The sequence below is a fragment of the Protopterus annectens genome, chromosome 7.part0, assembly GCF_019279795.1.
Source record: "Protopterus annectens isolate FY-2018-M chromosome 7.part0, PAN1.0, whole genome shotgun sequence".
NCBI lineage: Eukaryota > Metazoa > Chordata > Ceratodontiformes > Protopteridae > Protopterus > Protopterus annectens.
This window is the reverse complement of record NC_056739.1, coordinates 233,889,083-233,906,096: the sequence shown is the minus strand read 5'-3', so window position 1 is coordinate 233,906,096 and position 17,014 is coordinate 233,889,083. Positions and strand designations below refer to the sequence as shown.

The 17,014-nt window shown below is 38.9% G+C and overlaps 1 protein-coding gene across 1 annotated transcript in view; it reads left to right on the top strand.

Moving 5' to 3' along the window:
• The first annotated feature begins 6,905 nt into the window (after positions 1–6,905).
• LOC122805803 (endonuclease domain-containing 1 protein-like) overlaps positions 6,906–17,014 on the top strand; it is an 82,729-nt gene continuing 72,620 nt past the window's right edge. The window contains exon 1 of the mRNA XM_044076066.1: positions 6,906–7,219. Coding sequence (XP_043932001.1) covers positions 6,920–7,219 — 300 coding nt within the window. The 5' untranslated portion in view covers positions 6,906–6,919. The remainder of the gene's footprint in view (positions 7,220–17,014) is intronic.

Sequence of the window (17,014 nt, the reverse complement as noted above, 5' to 3'; positions counted from 1 at the left end):
CATCTAAGTTCATTTGCCCCATGTGGGCAATGACTGTATTGCATGCATACTTAGAGCAAAGCGAAGGGCTTTGTGTGTTTGTGTGGCAGGGAGGTAGTGAGGTACAGGCTAGTAGCAGAGGTACGGTTTTGAAAGTATTGTTAGCTAGGAGGCTTGAGAAGGGATTTTTCAGTACTTCACCATATGTGGGCTGCAGTGGGGTAGAGATATGCAGCTTACTTGTTAATGACAAGTTTTCCTCCCAGTGTAAATAAGTTCTTACATAAGTAGAATGCAGTAAGGGTTTGTCATTGATCATAAGGAAGTTGCTATAATGCCTCAGGTGTTAGTGCTAAAAGACTGACAAGGACAGACTTAAGTCCTGCTGTAGCCAAAATTTAAAGCATGAATGTAGGTAGCTATGTAAAATAAAGTAATTCCCTTAGAAGGTGAGAGTCTATATGACTTTTATCCAGTACGGAACTGCTTATATGTATGGATTAAGAGTGACTCAGGTGATTATGCAGACAAAATACATCAGAATATCAGAACAATGCATGGATATCACAATTAGGGCAGGCTCAGAACAGAATATTAGGAGTGACCTGTGCAATTTTGTAAATCAACATAATACTGTGTATATGAGAGAGGCATAACAATGCAGGCACAAATGTTGCAATTCAGAAAGGCTATATAGCACAATATAAGAAAATGACACTATGGCACATTGCAACAACTATGACACATTGCAACAAAGTGCACAATATGTCTAAATCATTGTAATAATGTAGACATGAGTATTAGTGTAAGGCAGGCTTACAAAGCAGAATTTAAGGTTTAGAGTTTAGCAAGAAAAATTTCATGATATACAACCATCGTTCCTGTTGCATTAAATATTACTGGTCATATGAAATAGTACAGTGGTGGTGCTGAAGGAATTTTAAAATCCATGTTGGTGATCTGATAGTAAGCCATGGCTATTAGTATTTGAGTAGCTGTAAAGAATTTTTTCAATGCTTTTTGTAATGGAGCGATGATTAGAAACAGGTCTGTAAACTTTGAAGTCTTTGGGTGAGGGGACCGTAGGAAGGGTATCAATACAGAATGATTAAAGGAAGCTAGAACAGTCCTCAATGTAACTGAGAGGATAAAATGTGGTTAAGTGGCTTGGAAATGTAATTAACTGCTTTCATAAGGAAGCTGGGAGAAGAATGATGCATTTAAGCTGAAGAGGAGTTTAGGTTTTTCTAAACAACACAGAGTTTCTCTGACAAATACTACAGTGGGAATCTAGTTAGTCATAAGCATCTTTATTAGAACACATTCCTCTGTCTTACATGTTTTACAAGATGCATTTTTATCTTTAGAGCATTAGCATGATTGTAATACATTCTTGACAGGAGAATCATTCTTCTAGCATTCATTTTAGAAGTATAAGCATCAATCTTTAAACACAACTTTAGTACCTAACGTTTACTGCCACCTTCAAAACAAATGAATACACTCCATTTTTCTTTGTTTCTCTTTTTGTTATTATTGTTAATATGAGGATACTATTCTGTGAGTGGAGACTTGTATAACTTTGTTCCTTTTGTAAAAACAGTGAAATATTTTATATTAATCCTTCCCTAAGCAGAACAGTATCACAGAAATGAAAAAAAATGCTATTTAGAGAAGCTATATTGTAATCTCTTCCACTCTAGGATTTTAATTCATGTTTACTTTTTAAAGTAAATGCAGCAAAAGTAACTGATTAAATTAAAATTCAATTAGTGTATTTCATGGGGGGTAGAGGGTTAAGTGGGACAAGGGAATACTTGTTGTATCTCTTCAAAATACACGGCACCAAAATGCTATTATGGTTGGCAACTTATCATAAACAATATGTGCACTTTGTACACCGTTGTACAATCACTTTTGGCAAGTTAGTTGCTATGAACATTTATTTTGGTTTAATTGATTTAGTTCATTTATTTTAACTGATATGATTCTTCAGATATAGTGGAAAATTGTTTTTTTGTTATCACAGCTAATAGACATACGCTAATAGACAGCAAGCTGTCAAATGGAAAAATTATATCTCTTCCTTCCTCCACACTCTTACAGGTGTCCCACAAGGTTTCATACTTGGCCCCCTAATGTTCAACATATCCATCAATGACTTTCATTACTGTATTCCAAATGCTAAGCTAATCCAATACACCGATGACCCCACCATAATCTGTTCTGCCACATCCTTACCTTCGCTCTTGAAACTTACTCAAGATGCCATCTCCTGTACTGAGTCATGGATGCTGAATAATCATCTTGCCCTCAACCCTTCAAAATCCAAAATCATGATATTTACCCCTTCTAAATCCTCCAAAATAGATAAGCTCTCTTTTTCCATAACTAGCCAAAACTCGACCCCAATTGAAATAGTTCCCCATTCAAAGCTTCTAGGAGTCATTACTGATGATCAACTAAAGTTCAATGTACACATACAAACTAATATTAGGAAAACACATCAAAAACTGAGCATGTTATATCACCATAGTTGTTATCTTACTCCCTCAACCAAGCACATCCTCTCTACCACTTATCATATTCCCTCTCTTATGTATGGTGCCCCTCTTCTTACCAACCTTCAATACTCTCTAAAGTCTAAGCTTGCTTCCTGCTATAATAAGATCTTTACATTTGCTACTGGACCCAAATCCTCCTCCCACCACTGCAAGGCTCTCCACTCCTTGAACTGGTTGGAACTCCCTAACTATTTCTCCTACATTCAGCTCTCTGTTGCCCATAAGCTCATCTTCAATCCTTTAAATTGTCCCATACCTTCCTCCACCCTCAAAATGCATCAGCCCAATAGACTTCTTAGGTCCAACAACCAAAACCTTCTGGAAGTGTATAAGCCTATACAGACCCCAGGGACACTTCCATTATCTTTCTCTCTAGCATGACTATGGAATTCCCTTCCCCCTCAAATTTGAACCATCAACAACCTTTCCTCCTTTAAAAACCTGCTCCACTCATACATTTCATCTCACTGGGAATTCTTCTGTTCTCATCCCACCTGACTTCATCCACTATATTCCTACTCTACATCACCCTGCTTCATCCTAACTCTCATCTCCGCTCTAAATATATTCACTTCTTTCTCTGTTGCTTCATACTCATCCCAAATAACTGGAATTGTAAGGTCCATTCCTCCTATACACCTGCTTTTAATTCTTACCTAATTATGCTCTATTAATGCACATTCCTATATACTTTTACTATTTCATGTCCTGTCATTTTTACATCCTCAGTATACTATGTACTTGTTGCTTTCACACTTCAAACTAGGTGTAAGTAACAAGCTGCTTTGATTTCCACTGTTAAATATGAATATAACTCATTTTTATATCCTCAGTATACTATGTACTTGTTGCTTTTACACTTTAAACTAGGTATAAGTGACAAACTGCTTTGATTTCCACTGTTAAATATGTATATAAGTTACAAATTGTTTTTGATTTTTATTAATAAACTATGTACAAATTATAGACTGATGACTTGTACTGTAAAACTAATTTTTATTGTAAAACTGGATTAGAAGCTTTTCTCCCCAGGCCTCCATTGAAAATGGGCTCATTTTTGGCCCAATGGACTTTCCCGGTAAACAAATGGCAAATAAATAAAATAAAAAATAAATAAACAGCTCATGCATGTAGGGTTGGCCTAATCAGGCAAGCATTTAAATAGTACAGTAATGGTCTTATCAGTGTGTTATACTAGATTAATATGTTTTATTTTTGTTACAGAGAATGACAGCATGTCAATCATCATACATTTATGCTGGATAAAACAGTAACACTACTGCCAGTCGACAGTTGATTTCCCGTTACTGTTATCAGTGGGGCTGTTTATCAACAGTTGATTATGCCCTAGTGTCGGTCATGTCTTAGCTGACAATCTTAACTCATGGAGGAATATGCTGGATTGGACTTGTTACTGCATATCACAAGACCGATGGTTTCAGATATAGCTAATAAAATATCACCTAAAATTAACCAAAGTTTAAAGAATTATATGCATTTGTATACACTGACTGTGCAACAATGGTCAAAAAACATCACAGTGGCAGGTTGCAATTGATCAGGCAAAACTGAAATGTAGCAAAAGCTGAGAGTAGCATAAACTGATTATTCACTTAATGAAATTCTTCAACAAAAGCTTATTCTTATAAAAGAATGACCCCTCTAAGACATATTTTATTCATCATTTTGTGTGCTTGACTGTTTTCTGTGGTAGTAAGCTGATCACTCTGGACCATTTTCAGACACAGCATTGGTCAGTCTCTTTGCAGCTGAAGAGGTGAACAATAATACAGGAAAATGAAGAAAACAATAGTATAGCAATTCCAAACAAATAACAAATATCTGAATTTATAACAAGAACTGGAGAGGAAGTGAAAGAGATGGGTGGGGTAGTGTTTAAGTAGTTAGATGATGTGTCCTTGCACCAGGCTTAGCTGTGCAGGTATCTTTGTTTGTTAACTAAGGAGTATATTTAGAATATGAGGTGGTTTATTTAAAGTGCTTAAAAAGACAGCCACAGAGTTTAGGTGCTAGTGTAACAAATGTGTAATTGGTGCAATGGAAGTTGTATTGTGAGTGATGCCTGGGATTGCAGGAGGATGTTACACAGTGCAATAGTTTGAATGGCAATGCTCCAAATAAGAGGTCAGCACTCTGGAAGTGCAATGGTATTCCTTTGGGGAAGACTGATGAAGCAACAAATTTTATTTTTTACATTTTGTAGGGTACATGAGTTTTTCATGAAAGCTGCAGCACAACTGGCGTGGTCATATTCAACTGGAGATAGTAGGAGTCCTTTGCCTATGGCAGTCCTTACTGGGGTTGTTATTTAAGGAGAGGTTTCCTGGCTCAGTAGAGAAGGGCAATAATTTTGTTGCTACTTTTTTCAGTATGGAAATGGAAGTCAGCGGTTTGATCTAGACAAATTCTTGAGTTTGACTGATGCAGCTGCTTCTGCTTTTGTGCTGTTTAAGTCCTAACCGCACTGCAAATTAAGGGAACGGGATAGATTTTTGGTGAGTTCTGAAAGCACAGTTTTCATTTCGGATGGCTAACGAATTCATTTTTGACGTTTAGCCACCAGGAATGGAATGCAAATTTGTCTGTTTGGGACTGCTTGGCAGATTGGGAATAGTTTAATTCACAGATAACAATGTCATCAGCATATAAGATGTATGGTAAATGAAGGTCAAAAGGAACTTTGCAAGTAATGAAGGGTAATATTAAGGGGAAAGGACTGAGCCCTGCAAAGAACTTCTTTGTGTACCGGAGCTTCTCCAGAAAAGGATGATCCTATCTCGATACTGAAGAATCTGCTTGTGAGTATCTTTCAAAAAGGCTCAGTGATCTGCACTAATGCCAATTTCTGTCCATTTGTCAAGAAGCAGACTGTGGTCGATTAGTTTAAATCTCATATTCAAGGTGTCTGTTAAGACTGTGTCATTGAGATCACCTTGGCCCATAGTTTGTAGGATATAATCGGTAAGGGTAAAAAGAATAGTCATGTTGCTGTGTTCTGGTCAGAAATTAGGGTGTTCTAAAGACAGAAGGTAGTATGATATTTGTCTAGTGTAGAAAGAATTGAGGTAGGTTAAAAGTGGGGAGAATTTTCAGGATTATATTTTGAAAGACATATATCCAGAACATTTCTCTCTGGGAGTCCGCTGAAAGTTGGCTTCGTTCCAAGTCGGACTTTCCCGGTAAATAAATGATAACTAAAATAAATAAATAAATTATAATATTCAAAGCAGGCATTGTCTGCCTACTAATTAACTATATTGTAATGTTGTAGGTTACTGTTCATAAATGTCCTTATTGCTTTATACATCTATATACACACCGTACCATATTATTTTTTTCCCGGTCTACTGCTGCAGCATGTGGTAGTTTACATTATTTTATTTATTAGTTTTGGACCTTGCTTAGTGATATCAAAACATAGCACATGTAGGAAGTTTAATTATAAAGAAAAAAGCTGAAAAATGCATTACATATCTACGTTTTAATAATTATCTACATTTGCTATAATTATATTCATTGTTATCTATGCAACAAAACCAAGTACAGGGAAAAAAACATTTAATATCTTCTCATGGTTAATAAAGCTGATGCTCAGAGACTCAGAGTACATAAGTTAGACAGATCAGGGCTGTAAATATTTCACATCTGTGTTTGTGTGCAATGCATTAAATATCGGAATAAACCCAAATGTTATTTTTCTGAAGTATCCTCCCGTTTCATCGCTGCATCATGCTTGGCTAGAGAGACTATAAAGCCATGGGAGTTGCTCTGCTTCATATTTTATTCAGAAGACAGGGATCGATGAATATAACGCACAACATTTAGGGTTATTTACCACCTGTCCCACTTTGCGAGTGACAGTCTCTCGTTGGGCAGTTGTGTCCTGCAAAAAAATTGTAAGAATGGCAAATGTCCTGAGATTTTAGGACAAAATCATTTCCTATATTTTATGTAATAGTTACATAAACAGTTATTCTGTATCTGAAACACCTACATATTATAAGAAACAGAATAAGCAACTAAAAATGCTACAAGAATAAGCTTTTATTAGACAAAAAAAGTGAAGTTCTGTCCTTTGTACTGGCCGTGGGTATGTTCTGGGCTGAAAAATCTGACATTTGTACCAAAAATGTCCCACTTTGGGCATTTCAAAAGGTGGCAACCCTAACCAAATTACATTTTCGTGTGGAAGTTGAACAGAACAAACTGGACCATTGGAAAGGTTGAATAAGCCGCACATTGTCAGCCCCTTTCTCCGCATCGTGAAGTCAGCTGTGACGTAGCAACGCCCTTTCAGCCAAGATCTTTTAAACTGAGGTAAAAAGCACGGTAGTTATTAAACTCTTCTTTCGAAAATGCACTTCGCTAGTCTTCTTTTAACAGTGTGTTGGGCGTGTTCCCTCTTTCCTAATCCTGGTAAAGGAGAGGTGATGAGAGGCACAAGTTTTAGTAAATGTACGGGCTTTTTCTTTAAAAGAAAGGAACCTTCAGGTATCGTGCCTAACCATTCAGCAAGAATTTGCCAGAGCTACAAAAACAGATATCATTTTGCTACAATGTATGACCGAGATCTGCGCATTCCTCTGTATTCTGCTTATGTGTTTGAAAGAAATGCTGGTGGTTGCAGAAGTGACGAATGGTTGATAGAGCCCCAGGTAAGGAAATTCAGTCTGAAACGTCCTCGCTTAGAAAGTATGAACATGGGATTGTTAATATGTACTGCATTTCCACTAGTATGTAGGGTTAGCACGTGTCCATCTATGCGAGGGACAGTCCTTCTTTTGGACAGCTGTGTCCTGCTGAAAAAACGAAAAAATGGCAATTGTCCTGAGATTTTAGGACAAAAGCTATTTCCCAAGTTTTCTTTAATAGTTGCATAACTCAGTTACTTTGTATTTGAAACATTTAAATGCTATAATAAATAGTGTAAGCAACTTGAATACTAAACGAATAAGCTTTTATTTTGGCAAAGAAGTGAAGTTATGTCCTTTGCATTGGCTATGGTATGTTTTATACTGCAAAATGTCACACTTCTACAAAAATGTCCCACTTTGGGCATTTGGAAATGTGGCAGCCCTACTAGTATATAGTCACAGGGCACTGAGAATACACTGACTGTAAGCAAAGTTGAAGTGTGTGGAGAACCCCAAGGCCAAAAATGCCAGAAATACAGTAATTCTGATAAGATCACATTCCTGATTCATTTTTCTAGAGTATAGCTAGAGTAGATTGGTTCTAAATGATTAAATGGCTGTGCGTGCTGATAGATAAATGGTAAATGATATAAATAACATCCATACCACTAAAAAGTGTTATCCTTTCAATGAATATTCAGCACAATTAACCAGCAGTGAAATGCTTTTGTAACTCGTGTTATGGTAGATGGCAGATAAATATGACAATCCATTAAGAGGCAAAAGTATTACAATAACATCCTCAGTACTCTTGCTATCAACTCCAGATCCCCTGTACCCATGTGTCCCTTTCTCAGAACCAAAGACAAGGTGATTTTGTTTCTGATACTGTTAGCTGAACACTGCAAAGACATTTTATCTTTCTCTCATCTTGTTTGTGGTATTTATTGCAGTAGTGGTTAGAGTTTTACAGAGTTGCTAGCCTGGCACTCACACACACACACACACACACACACACAGACACACACACACACACACACACACACACACCCACACCTGGGCCAATTTAGAATATGCAGTCCACCTACTTCATGTCTTTGGAATGTGCTGAGAAACTGGAGGTCCAGAGGAAACCCACCTGAAATTAGGGAGGACATACAGACTTCGCACAGAAGGCATCCCAGCCGAGAATCGAACTGGAGAACCTCATTCTGTGAGGCGAAAATGCTAACTAGTCTGGAGCATTACCTAATAAAAACATGACTCGGGATGAACATCACCCATTCTGCTCAGTATTCTAGTACAGTATGTAGCTGTGCACTCCGTATATTCACAATAGTTTCCTTATCAGCAAGAGAATGCAAAAGAATTAGCTTCACACTTTTCAGTGCTGAACTGTTAGAAGCTAGGATATTGGAAGTAGTCATGCACAGCAAAGTCACAAAAGCATTCATGTAAATCTTTTATTTATCCTTGTCATGTTTTATGTTTGCTTTTGATCGTGTTTACATTTGTTTTTATATATTTCCAGTAAAAGAATTTCAAATGCAACTCTGTCTGGAATATATTTTTTATCTCTTTTTAAAATACGTATGTGTGTTATGCTACTTAAATATTTGAGAGTAGGTTGCTCAATGGAACTAACTGCTTTATAAATGTATTACTTATGTTCTGTTATGGATTCCAAAACAGTGCATCACAAATAAGGAAGAGATTGCAGTACTTTAATTATAAAAAGCACAAAATGCAAATAAAAAACATCTACAGCTTACAATGAACATAGTAGATGTCAAGGAAAAATAATTCTTTAGAAACTCAGTAGTAAAATGAAGTGTAATGATAAAGTACACTGATGTTCACAACATTTGTGCACAGTTCTAGGTATTTATGAAAACATGCAACTTATGTGGATATCCAGATTGTCACATAACAGGTAAAGACTACAGGACTGGATAGGAAATTAAAAAATGATTGCCTGTTGCCATATACAATGTGTGAGGCTATTACTGCAAGGTGCAAAGATTACTTTAACCATGGGAGACAGGACCGTGATAAAGGAGGTACATGTAAGTACTCCACTATAAGAAGGAAAAAGTCCACAAGGCACATGGAAGTTTTCTGATATGATGCATGGGAATGTTGGAAATATGTTTCTAGGGATTGGAACACTGAGTAATTCCCCATTGTTAAAGAAGCTGAGCCAGGAAGGTTCAGAAATAAACAAAGGACAGTTACACTAGATAGCAAGGAACACAAATGAAAGATGACAGACATGACAAAAACAACATGGGATACATCAGTTAGAAATCAGAATGGATTGCAGTAAATAATGTGCACATAAAAACTGTGTTAGCATGTGTTTGGGAGAGGTAAGAAAACATGGACTGATAGAAAAAAAGTGTACATGCTGAATGACAATCTGTTTTTGACATGATCTGTAAAGCCTGACTTAATACTAATCATGAGACAGGGTTAGTATGCACATCATCACTTAAAAGAATTAAAAAACAAACAGGTGGATGTATACACAATTTTTTTTCATTGACAATGATGTGTATATCAGTATAGGACACATTAACATACTGTGTTCAGCAGTAGGTGTCATACATTGACAATGATGTGTACATCAGTATAGGACACATTAATGTACTGTGTTCAGCAGTGGGTGTCATACATTGACAATAATGTGTACATTAGTATAGGACACATTAATGTACTGTGTTCAGCAGAGGCTGTCATACATTGACAATGATGTGTGCATCCATATAGGACACATTAACATACTGTGTTCAGCAGTAGGTGTTATACATTAACAACAATGTGTATATCATTATAGGACATGTTAATGTTCTGTGTTCAGCAGTGGGTGTCATACATTAACAACAATGTATACATCACTGTAGGATACATTAACGTACTGTGTTCAGCAACAGTTGTCATACATTGACAATGATGTGTACATCAGTTTGACAATGACATCTGCATCCTTATAGGACACATTAATGTACTGTGTCCAGCAGTAGGTGTCATACATTGACAAAGATGTGTACATCAGTATAAGACACATTAACGTACTCTGTCCAGCAGTAGGTGTCATACATTTTCAACGATGTGTACATCCATATAGGACACATTAACATACTGTGTTCAGCAGTGTGTGTCATACATTGACAACAATCTGTACATTCGTATAGGACACATTGGCATTCTATGTTCAGCAGTAAGTGTCATATATTGACAATGATGTGTGCATTAATATAGGACACATTAACGTACTGTGTTCAGCAGTGGGTGTCATACATTGACAACAATGTGTACATCAGTATAGGACACATTAACGTTCTGTGTTCAGCAGTGGGTGTCATATATTGACAACAATATGTACATCCATATAGGACACTTTAACATTATGTGTTCAGCAGTAGCTGTCATACATTAACAACAATGTGTGCATCAGTATAGGACACATTAACATACTGTGTTCATCAGTGAGTGTCATACATTGACAACAATGTCTACATCAGTATAGGACACATTAACATACTGTGTTCAGCAGTACGCGTCATATGAACTGTAAAGCTATAATCCGTGTCACTAGTTATAGTTCAAATGTGTTAGTTTTGTATTTTAATGCCCCATTTATAACAAATCCTTTTGAAAATGTACTCTGGCACAAATACATATCACATTCAAGAAATGCATAACCATGGCAACAGTCATGGGGAAGGGATAGAATGCAATCTAATTCTTTATATATGTCATCTGATGAACAGTTAAATAATATGATATATGTGTTGTATGCTGCGTATCACACTTGCAAAAGTATCAGTGTCTCTAGACATAACCTTTGTATGAGTTGAGAGGTGAGGCATTTGCAAAGAGTATAGTCTAACAGGTTTGCCATAAAACACCATTTTTTCAGGCAAGCTTGGACACAGTATCCTGCATCTCAAGGAATCTGATCAATCTGCTGATTTAGCTGCTAAAATGGATGTAGTTTGTCTAATCAATCAAACTGAGCTTCATACACAGTAGCTTGGTCACAAGAGCTCATAAATTACAGGTTCAATTCATGTATTCTTATAATGTGCACACTTAATGAGCAAGTGTAGCAATTTTTTTTTTGTTGGGGGACAAGCTCTATGTACTCCTGCACCACCGACTGGGGAGGCTTTGTTCCCCTCACTTATTTTATTGTCCTCACTTTGAAGCAACTGACTATCATGGAACACTCATTCTGTGAGGTGCAATCTCACTCTTATTTCACTATTTCATTCGAGTTGGCAGACCTCATACCACCCACAGTTCACTATGATATTTGTAGTCTTACTTATCTGAGAAGTGAGTAATGGGCAATGAATGCATGCTATCTTCAGCTGTGATTTGAAAAAGTGTCTGCAATCCTGTTCATGTTCTAGAAGAGGAATCTTACAAGGCATACACAAGGCAGGAACTTTTGGTGGATTCCTCTCCCTGAGATGTTCTGACCCTATAGCTATGTCTGAAGGTTGTTTTTATGTTTCCTTGATTTTCAATATCTGAATGGTCAAATGTTTCAACAAAATATTGCTGTTTTTATAGTTCCCAACAGCCCTGCTACTGAAATGCACTAATGCACAGCTGCAACACCAATGATTACATGGAAAAGAGCATGTCCACTGTCACATGGCATGAAAGCAGAAATTGTACCAGCAGTGATTTGTGGTGGGGAGGACTGAACAATGAGTTCCACATTCTTCTTCTTCCTTCAGCTTTTCCCTGTTAGGGGTTGCCACAGCAGATCATCTGTCCACTCATGATTGGCAGTGGAGTTTTATGGTGTTGACTTGCCAGCCCAGCGCTCAAACTTCCATGGAAGGCATATGCATGCAGGCACTCTAGCCTAGGGCCAATTTAGAGTATCGAATCCACCTACAGCATGTCTTTGGGATGTGGGAGGAAACTGGAGCACCCAGAGGAAACCCACGTGACCACAGGGAGGACATGCAGACTCTGCACAGAAGGCACCCAAGCCAAGGATCGAACCAGAGAGCCTCTTGCTGTGAGGCAGCAATGCTAACTGCTGCACCACTGCGGGTACTCAACATAAAGTTCCACATTAGTAATTTGATATTGAAAAGTTGGAAAAACATTCAGTTAATACCTAACAAAGTGTGGAGTATAACAAAGACTCATCTGTGGACTCATTAATGGATTTGGCCCATCCACCTCCTTGGACAACAGATCTTGTGGGAGTCATCTGTGAATGCAGACCCATAAACATATTAAAAAATATATTATAATTAAAAAAAAAAACATAGTGAAAAATGTAGTACTTAATTTTTACATTCAGGTCTGCACTAAACATCTTATTTACTTTCCCCAGTCTCCAGTGGAATGTTACTCAGTTCTTCCTCCTTTCCTGTCTACCACTGAAAAAAGTGACAAATGCTAGCAAGTCCAATGATGGAGAAGCAGTGTGTCCATCTCCATTGTCAGTGAGTCAAGTTTGGGAACAGCCACGGGTTGTGGGTAAGCTCAGGCGGGGAGTGGGGGATAACATATAATGGCAGCCAAATCTGCAATTCTAACTTTGTGATATACCAGGGGAGCTGCACAAAATGTTCTACATTGGAAAATCAATTAACCCTCTCAAAATAAGCATGACCAAACACAGTTCAGACATCAGGCTTACGGACTTCAACAACTAGCTATCTTAACATGCTCAAGTCTGCAGGAATGATGAGAAAATTTTTTTTCATGCCTATTAAAAGGCAATCTGAATGCAAAGCAAAAGAAAAAAAAAGCACAAAAGGCAAATTTGACTTAAAGCTTACTGAAAGCCCAGACTCAGTCAAACATACCCAATTAAGAGTATTCTCAAGTTAAAGAAAATGGATCTTAGTAGCTTTTACTAAAATGTAAGACTTTTTTTTTTAATATTTCATGTCTATAGTTAAGTAAGTACTAGTTGTTACCTCACAGCAAGAGGTTCTCCCGTTCGATTCTCGGCTGGGCTTGGGAGTGCCTTCTGTGTGGAGTCTGCATGTCCTCCCCATGGTTGGGTAGCATTCGAAAGACATGTGTGTGTAAATGGGTATGCCTTCGTTGAAGGTTGAGCGTTGAGCTGAAACCTCGGTGTTTCGTAAAAATCTACTGCCAATCATTAGCAGACCGGAGTTCTGCTGTGGTGACCCCTTACCGGGAAAAGCTGAAAGACAAACAATAACAACAACATACTTAAGTAAGTACTAGATGTTCGATTACATATATATTCACATAGTATAATATATATATAAATAAATATACATATATATATATATATATATATATATATATATATATACATACATACACACACACACACACACACACACACACACACATATATATATATATATATATATATATATATGTGTGTGTGTGTATATATATATATATATATATATATCTATATAGGTTCATACCAGGCTATCTGCCCTAGGGCATTTATAAGCCTAGCCAGAATGTGTTTGGCTTTCGCCACCCATTTTAAATTTATTTTGCTATGCCCTTTTTGAGGTTAGTATACTGTGCCTCTGTCTAACAGTGACACAGAAGTGATACCAGGGGTAAACCTATGATCTCCCATCCACTCATCAAGATTCCTCTTGAAGAGAGTCAATGAGGACTCTGCCTATCCTGGATTGGGATTTTATTCCAGAGTGAAGGGAGCCTCTGGGTTATGAATCTGTCCCTCCAGCATGTCCTATTTATTTCAGTGCTGAGGTTCAAGTCTCTCGAGCACGTAGCTCGATGGGATTTGGATTTTCTGAGGTGCAGCATGTCCATTAATTCCGGGTTGGACATGGCTTTATCGTCAGGCACAGATTGCCTCTGAACAGGTGGTATGCCACTGAGTAGAGCTGGAGTTTCTTTAATCGGGCAGCATATGGCATCTGTTTGAGCCCTTTGATCCTCTTGGTGAGGTACTTTTGGGGTCTTTCCAGTTGCTGCAGGTGTCTGGTAAGGTACATCCCAAAAGGGCATTGTACTCAATTATGGGCCTGATGAGGGATGAGTAAAGAGGCACGATGGCGTCCCTGATCTAGATGTGAATCCCTTCATGATTAGGTGGGCTATATAAAATGTTTTTCTAACCACTTTGGCCACGTGGTTGTCAAATGAGAGATTGCTATCAACTTGGGTCCCCAGGTCCCTAATTACTTCTTCTGTACTTAATGGATTACCACCTATGTGGTAATTTGTGGGCACTTTGTTTTTGCCAAAGGGGATGACTATACACTTTTTGGCATTTAGCTTGAGGCCATGGCTCTGGCACCAGTTGTCTATTTCTATGAGGCCCTTTTGGAGGATGCTTGTGTCGGCTGGAGAGTCGATTATGGAGCCCAGTTTGCAGTCATCTGCGAACTTGGTCAGCTACAGTCCTTCCGTGTTGGCCTGTACCTGCGAGAAATATATACCGAACAAGAGAGGTCCCAGGACTGAGCCTTGTGGGACACCACTTGTAACTGGTTTGGAGTCTGACATGGCTCCAGCAATTCTAACCATGTGGGTTCTGTCCTTGAACCAGTTTGCAATTCATCTAGTGACATAGGGGTTTATATTTAAGCTGGTGAGCTTATCTATAATGCCTGAGTGGGATATTTTATCGAAGACTTTTGCGAGGTCCAGGTAGGCTGTGTGGACCACCATCCCCTCGTCAATGGCCTTGGTGACTGTTTCAAAGAAATCAACCAGGTTTAAGAGGCAGGATCTGCCCTTAACAAAACCGAACTGGGTAGGATCCAGTGTTTGTAGGTCCCCAATATCCTTATTTATGAGGTCCATGATGATCCTTTCCATAGCTTTGCAGACAAAGCTAGTCAGGCTTATGGGGCAATAGTTTCCAGCATCCGTTGAGGCACCACCTTTATGGAGAGGGACCACTGTTGCTGTACACCACTCTTTGGGCACATATCCTGAGATTGAACAGTAGTTTTATGCTTGGGTTTAGCTCTTCTTGGAGTTCATGTAGGACGCAGCCCGGGACACCGTCTGGTCCCATTGATGCTGTGTTTTTTGCTTTGGAGAGGGTGGCTCTTACCTGAGCATCTGAGATGTCAGGGGGGCAGCACTCTGCTGAGATAGATATTTGCCCTTTTGGTGGGGAGGGGGGGAGAAAATTGTGCTGAACCTGTCAGCTAGGATTTTGGCAATGTCTGTGGGTTCGGTGTATTTTTTGTAATTTTGGACTAATTCTGAGCATATCTGGGAATTACCACCCAGGTTCCTAACATAACTAAAGAAAGCCTTGTGATTATCCTTACTGTCCTGTGCAATTTTTCTCTCGAAGCTGGCCTTAGACAATTTTATGTGTGCCCGTAGTTTTTTTGCTAATACTGATCAGTGATGCCTTCCCTTTTTGGGATTTTGCTCTATCATTTAGTAGCTTCCTCCTTCCATTGTATAGTTTGTTTATGGCTGGGGTCCACCAGACAGGATGTCTGCCTTTGGAGGATTGGTTCTTGGTTTTGCTTGGGATCGCATGATCCCTGCATTCCTGAAGGTGTTCATAGAATGCGTTTATAAAGGATTCTACGGTCTGGGCCGTATTTTCCACAGGCCCGGGGGCTTTGAAGGATTCCACCTCAGTTTTGAGGAGTGTGAAATTTGCTTTAGAGAAGTTTTTCACTGTGGTTTTCTGGGCAGGGGGTAGGGTCGGGATGTGAATATCCAGTGAGATTAGTTTATGGTTTGATCTTACCAGTGAGGGATACACTTCTGGTCTGGAGCATAGAGTCCCCATGTTGGTGATGATCAAGTCCAGTATGTTTTCCCCTCTTGTGGGAGTGGTAACAAGTTGTTCCATAGCATATGAGTTTATAAATTCTAGGAACCTTTGGGCTAGGGTGTTGGAGCTAGAGTAATGCTCCCAGTCTATGTTTGGGTAATTGAAGTCGCCCAATATAATGGTGTTTGGAGAGACCTTCATATTTTCCAGTGTTCTCAGGAAGGCCGAGTGGGGTTCCTGGGTTTGGGAGGGTGGTCTGTAGCAGGCTATAAACTGGAAGGCAGTTTTACCCACTGTTAGTTGCACATGGATAGTCTCTGATGCTTCGTGCTTTGCCACCAACCTGGAGGTGTGGGTATCTTTGATGAATATCGATACTCCCCCTTCCTTTTGTGGTTCGGTCCAAGTTTTGGGGCCGAAAAGCATGGTATGAGGTATAACCTGGTAGTGCTGGGGTGCTCTCGGGAGCCCTGAACCAGGTTTCTGTTACTGCACAGATATCGATGTTCTCCATGCTAAGGAGAGTTTTGAGTGCGTGCATCTTGAGGTTTAGACTTCTGGCGTTGAGTAGCATTACTCTTAGTTTCTTATCCCTTGTGATACCTATGGAGGTGGGTTTGTCTTTTGAGCCTTGCCTAAAAAAGGCACTATGGGGGTAGCAAGAGCCTTTGCCAATATCCGAAAGCCCAGGGGTGACAGGTGCAAGCTGTCCCTAGTGAAGCATCATGGCTTGTCGAGCATATCATCCCAGGCTGACAGGCATTGGATCCCCTTTGAATGACACCAGTACTTAAGCCAATTGTTGAAATTGATCATCTTGTCTTCATATTGTGGCATCATTCTTGGTGAGGGTAAGATGCTACTCAAGGTCAGGGTCATACCAGTCTGGGCTACATGCTCAGAGAGCTCCTTTATGTCTCTTTTCATGTAGTCCAGGGAGGTACGTCTCAGGTCATTCACACCAGCATGGACAATGACTGAGTCATATTTGTACTTGCCTTGGAGTGACCTGAGTACTTGTGTTATGTGGCGAATCCTAGCCCCTGACAGGCTGCTCACAGTGA